The 6,226-nt window shown below is 45.3% G+C and overlaps 1 protein-coding gene across 1 annotated transcript; it reads left to right on the top strand.

Annotated features, from left to right (window-relative positions):
• Positions 1-466: 466 nt before the first annotated feature.
• On the top strand, positions 467-1,218 carry LOC143350686 (uncharacterized). Its single transcript, XM_076782708.1, has 2 exons — positions 467-981; positions 1,164-1,218. Exons 1-2 carry the CDS (start codon positions 467-469, stop codon positions 1,216-1,218), a joined length of 570 nt encoding a protein of 189 aa, XP_076638823.1.
• Positions 1,219-6,226: the final 5,008 nt, after the last annotated feature.

Genomic DNA, 6,226 nt, shown 5'->3' with positions numbered 1-6,226 from the left:
TCATTATGGAGTGGCTAGTGGCACACGACCTGGAGGTGGCGCCCTCCAAAACGGAGGTTTTCTCCCTAAATAATAAAAGATTAGGGGATTTCAAAATTCAAGTCGCGGGGGTGGAGGTGAGACCCAGCACCCAGATTAAGTACCTGGGGGTCACCTTCGACAGAAGCCACTGTTTCCGCGTGCACGTGGAACTGGTGGCTGCAAGGGCGGTGCGAGTTATGGCGGCGCTGGCTCGTATCATGCCCAACGTCGGGGGGCCCGGGCAGGCGAAAAGCATGTTTTATTATCGGGTGTTGGAGTCGATCATCTTGTATGCCTCCCTCATATGGGCGGTGGCTACCGAGATAGAAGCCAACAGGACAAAATTAAGAAGGGCACAAAGGGTGGGACTGGCAAGGGTGGTCAAGGCCTACCGCACCGTGTCCCTGGACGCCCTTAACGTGCTCGCGGGGTCCCACCTATCGTGATGAAGATTAAGGAAAGGGCGGCCCTGTATGCCCTGGAAAGTACGGTGCAGGCAGGGGCCGGGCCACAGGAGGGGCAGAACGCAAATGGGCCACACCGGGACGCGGAAAGAGAGAGGGTTCTTGAGGACACACTACGCTCCTGGCAGCAGCACTGGCGTGATAAAATCACGTTTGGTTGGATCCCCAGCATACGGGAATGGGTCGGAAGGGGGCACGGTGCCCTCACGTACCACCTCACCCAGGCACTTACCGGTCACGGGTGCTTTAACGAGTTTAGGCATCGGATCGGTAAGGTGGCCTGTGGTGCGTGTTGGTACGGCTGTGGGGAGATAGACACGGCAGAGCACACGCTCTGTGCCTGTAAGAAATGGGACAATAAGAGAAGGGAGTTGGCGGTGACCCTCAGGGTGGGGAGGGTCACGGTCAGAGAAATGGGGAGGAAGATGCTAGAGGGCATCGAAGAGTGGGAGGCTATCGCAAAATACGTTACGGACATAATACGCGAGAAGGAGGAGTATGAAAGGGAAATTGATAGGGCTCGGCGAGGGGGTTTCCCTCCCCCCTCCCCCCTTGCCGCCCTCGCAGTAGAAATACCACGTGGAAGAAGGTGGCGGGTGCTATCGGGTGCATCGGGACTGGCCGGGTTGGCACCCACGAGCTTTCCGACGCTGGCACTCGCATTGCGTCCCCCACAAGACTGGGCAAGGAGATCCTCTGCTACTTTCAGTTTTGGTCATTCCCAGTCACCTAATACACATATCACGGATACACCTATTTAGATATTAAACCTATTATATATTACTGCGTATTTATTTATTAACTTCATTGTGATTTATTTACTTCTTTGGGATTATTATTTACTTTTAGTTACTACGCACTTATTATTATGCATTCATCATCATCTCATCACATTTATCTAACTGTTTCTGATTATCCATTCATCCTTAACGTTCTTACATACGCCCTCTGTACCAACTTATTTTACTCAGGTATTCATCTATTTATGTATCCAGGGATTTATTACTTACTTACTTACCTACTTACTTTAAGACTTACTTACGTTATTCATTTAGTTTAAATTCAACTTCAATTTTATTTATTTTATTTATTGCGCACGTACAAAACCAGTCTAATCCGGGCACATGGTAACGTGCGCTCTCATTTACCTAACTTATCTACTTACTGATGCATTATTGTTCTGTTTGGTCAGGTTTGTTTGATTGGTTTTTACTTACCAACCGATATCTCAGACGTTTACACCTACACCTAATTAATGCAGCAAGACACATCGAGCAGACTTTAAAAGAAAACAAAACGGCTAAACTAGTCTCTACCTGACTTTATTTCATTCTGCTACCTCGGTTTGCGCGTGATAGTTTTATCGCTCCAGCCTATTCATCACAAATTACAAATTACAAATAATTTTAGTACTCTATCTCAAATTTTAGTCTAACTTTACTCTATCTCAGTCGTACGGCGCGGCTTCGTTATAGGTTATAGGTTATTTATTTATTTATTTATTTATTTATTTATTTATTTATTTACTTTATTTATTTATTTATTTATTTATTTATTTACCTATTTAGTAATTTAGCCATTTATTTGACGCCACTTCATTTGCACCATCTTATCCTAGACTCGTAGCATAGTTGTACCATATCTATTTTAGTTATCACCATAATGTATTACCTCACTCTAACTTTTATCATCTTATTTTTCTATGTTATTTTATTTTATTTTATTCTAAAGTTTCTTATTTTTTACACAGTTTTTTATTTTTCTTTACGCACCTTTCATATTTTATATTTTATTTTTATTTTATCTGGACGATACTGACGCTATTAACACTCAAAAGAACTGGCTCTATCCCTGTTTTTACATGGTGTGAACCTCGTACTTGAGGGTAATGTTAGTCTTTATGTTTTGCCCTTATTCTTATTCTTACGTTTCATTTCTTTTACTCTTTACTACGACTTTACGCGTGGTCGTAGACACGGTATTTGATCGGAGTGCGACGCTTAGGTACGTTATCACTATTCCCAGCTCTCACGTACTAACATTCACTGTTTCCGTCTATATTATATTACATACATACATACACACCTTCACGCCATCCGAGGTTGCAGCGAAACAGAAACTAGATAAATGACGTGGTAAGGGAGCAGTAGCAGTAGCAGGGGGGGGGGGGTTGTTAAGATTTAATCCGATTTTACTGCCAGCATGGCACTGACGGAAGGTAGAGGGGGACACCCTCGCGAGGGTGATACCGCAGGAAGGTAAGGATACCGACGGCCGGGGAGTTACCCCCGACCGGACGAGAGGAGTACCGATGGGCGATGAGTAACCGCCGGCTGCTAGGAGACACCTGATGGTAAAGGGTGATCGCCGGGTGATAAAGCACCGACCAGTGAGGGATTATCGACGGCAGGTAAGTGTGCCGAGGGCAGCACGCGGGAAAGGAAACCAGCACACGGCGACGCAGGTAGGTAAAGTTCCCAGCGGTCGGTATAGATGGCTGGCACAACTACACCGATTATCGGTCAGGTACCATGAGTAAACGACTGACAGTAACTATGGATAGGGTATTAGCGTCACCAGGAATCCATGGTAACTGCGCCTGGGTTTCCTATATTAGCCACATATGATTCAATGCGCGTCAATTTAATTAATTAATAAATAAATTAATTAATTAATTAACTAATCCTATATTATCGCGATCAAATTTTCGACCATATCCTCTCATCTTAGTTTTACTTTATTTTCTTCTTTTCATAGCTCACTACATTAACTTTTATGCGCACATAGCAACATTATATAAATTTTCTATATACCACATACCATAGTACATATACCATTTTTATTTTATTCTACGGTATGCTATATTATTTTAGATTCATTAGTTAGCTCCTATTTTGTTTTATTCTATTTCATCTTATGTTATTTTATTTTATTTTACTTTTTTTATTTTATTGTATTTTTTATTTTATCCTATTATATCTACTTTATTTTAATGTTATTGTGTTTCATGCATTTTACTGGACTCTATTTTACGCGGTTAAACCCGACGCTAACCGAAACCAGGGCTCAACACAAATCGTAATCCAAATTTACTTCGATACTAACTGAAATATCAGACCCAAATCTAAACCCCTAGCACACATAGGGCCTCGATCAGTAGACGGGTAATAAACTCGATACAACTCAATTTATCATAATTTAATGTAGCTTAATTTAAACCAAATTTCAACTTAGATTAGATTTCAAACTTAACTTCATAAACTGACTTACTTTAATCTAGACCAAGGCAATTCATTTCAACTAAAGTAATTTAATGCAACTTAATTTGAGTAATTCGTCCTTCATTTTATAGGTAGACAAGTTATGTTAGTATCATTTTCATATATATATATATATATATATATATATATATATACACACATATATATATATATAGTTATTTATTTATTTTGTTAAAGTACTAAGGGACTTTAACGTGGGTCCGGATGAGGGATCAGACAGGTAGAGAAACAGTTACAACTTTTACAAAAAAAGTTAAATTTATTTTACAAAATATAATGTATTACAAAACTAAAAATGTCAAAATAAATAAAAAGGAAAACAAAAATTGCGGAAAACACGGCTCACTTTTCCGGCCGGTCTCCTCTTTGCTTTCTCCTAATTCATTTACCTTGGTGGAGGCCTTCTGTAACACAATTGTACAGCAAAGTGTGAATATTTTGCGGACAGCTTACACGTTAACGCGCGCGTCAGCTGCTTATCTCGCGCTCCAGCGACAGTCTAGTGTGTTTGGAGGGGAGAGCTGCCTGGCAATTTAGCGCTCTAACCAGTGGACTGTATATTCTTTCTGGTCGATGAGATTCGTTTCTTACGATCTCACCGACGTGCACAACCGGGTAGATGAAGATCTCCTCCTATCTACCGGGTTCGCTCTCGCAATGCCACGGACGGGAAACCAAATGGAGGTTGTAAGGCTCCAAGAGGCTATATCCCGCGAGCACGCTCACCGTGCGAGTGGCGTCTGGACACCACCTACGCAAGAGGACGTCTTGTCCTGGTTCGGCTCCCTCGTCAGCTGCTCCTCAGGAGGGACCTGCGGCCTGCCTACGCAGCTGCCTAGCCAGCGATTCCTTTCAGCCAGGAATGCCCGACAGCCAGCCGTAGCGGCCTCGACGGCGGCTCCTTTAGTTCGAGGAACTGGCCTGCGGCTCGCCAGATTAGGACGAAATTCCCCTGCTAACCTATCCACCCTACGTTTACAGCCCAGTGTGGTCGACTCACAGCTGGTAGTAGGTGTAGAGGTGGGAGGAAGGCTCTTCGAACCCTTTGCTCCACCGTACGCTTAGGCTCTACTTATTGTCCCCTCACGACGGTATATTGGAACGGGTTCTCCGAAGCCCGATGCACGGAGAGCACCACGAGGTGATATCCTTCCTGAATATCTACCTTCCGGTTGCTCCTACGCCGTATAGCTCCAGACTGGTCGGTGAAACTTTCCACCCCACCGGTCGGTGTACTCTCTACGGTACACAGGACGGGTGGCTTCAGTGGGTTTCCTACGACTTCTACAAACGGTGAACTACCACCAGGCGATACTAGTATATCAGTATCAGCCTTCCAGTAGCTCTAACCGGATAATTGGAAGAAGACTCAAGGCGATCGACACCGAGTCTCCAACGTCGCAGTCGCATCCACGACCGGCAACGTTCAATCACACTCCTGCGTCTACGATCGCTTCACACCCGGCGTGCCGTGCGATCGCTACAACAACAGGCAGATTGTCCTATCTCTGGGAAAATCTCAAGTCACGATGACGAGATTTTCCACTAAATTATTACGCTGTCCACTTGCTGTTTCTATTTAAGAGCGAGCTTAGCTCACACTCTTCTGAGCTTCGATTGAAAACCGGAGCGAGATCGTAACTAGGTCTGCTCTGGATCACCGACGGCTCAGTACTGAAGCGTGACGATCTGCAAGCAGCCACGGCCCCGGCTGGCTCCGTCGCGCAGGCGCAGTACTGGTTAGCGACGCATCGCGCTGCTGGGCCCCGGGCAGCTCCTCGCTGCGTGGCCACGGTGCGGCGCTGCCGCGTTTCGTCTATCGACCTTTCTTCGATAGATCTCGTTTCTCTCTCTTTCTCGTCGCTAGCAACACAATTCCTAGAATTTCTCTCAAAACTCGAGAATTCCCGTGAAGCTAACTGGAAAAAACACGTAAATAGCCGCGGTATACAAAACTGAACGATGGAAAATTTCCACGTCAGCACAACCATCTAGAATTCCGCGAATTCAATATAGATACGGGCATCGCGGCCGAGTTTCTCCGTCTCGGACTCACGCGATATTTAAACATACCGCCCCCCTTGCACGAATTGTGCAACACTAAGAGGACGCGGCTGACCCGTACGGCAATGATTTTATGCGAACCGAGAAAGAGAGGCGCGCACTTTTAATTCAAAAAATTTCAAATTTTTATAATAATTAAAAGTACTTACGACTGTCCCGGGGCGGCTCCACTCAGGAACCGCATTGTCGTCATGAGCATTTGATCTGCTAATGCTCGCGTCGTGGCCTCCACCGTTTCGAGCGTTCCTGGTTGGCGCCACGGACGCCTCCTCGCTCGGCGTGGGCCGGGTGGCTGTGTTGGCCGCGATCCGGAAGTTCCGGGCATTTCCCCTCGGCTCGTCCCCGCTTGGCAGGGGTAAGGAGCTTCCGGTGTGGCTGCCTTACGCTTTCTCTTCT

Source organism: Colletes latitarsis, unplaced genomic scaffold, assembly GCF_051014445.1.
Source record: "Colletes latitarsis isolate SP2378_abdomen unplaced genomic scaffold, iyColLati1 scaffold0013, whole genome shotgun sequence".
NCBI lineage: Eukaryota > Metazoa > Arthropoda > Insecta > Hymenoptera > Colletidae > Colletes > Colletes latitarsis.
Note: the sequence above shows the minus strand (reverse complement) of the source record. Positions and strands in the feature narration are given on the sequence as shown.

What these genes read in the sequence shown, in the direction of transcription:
- LOC143350686 (XM_076782708.1), top strand. Translation starts at nt 467, where the DNA reads ATGAAGATTAAGGAAAGGGCGGCCCTGTATGCCCTGGAAAGTACGGTG. An exon ending in ATAATACGCGAGAAGGAGGA is followed by an intron (nt 982 to 1,163) that starts GTATGAAAGGGA and finishes GTCCCCCACAAG; the next exon opens with ACTGGGCAAGGAGATCCTCT.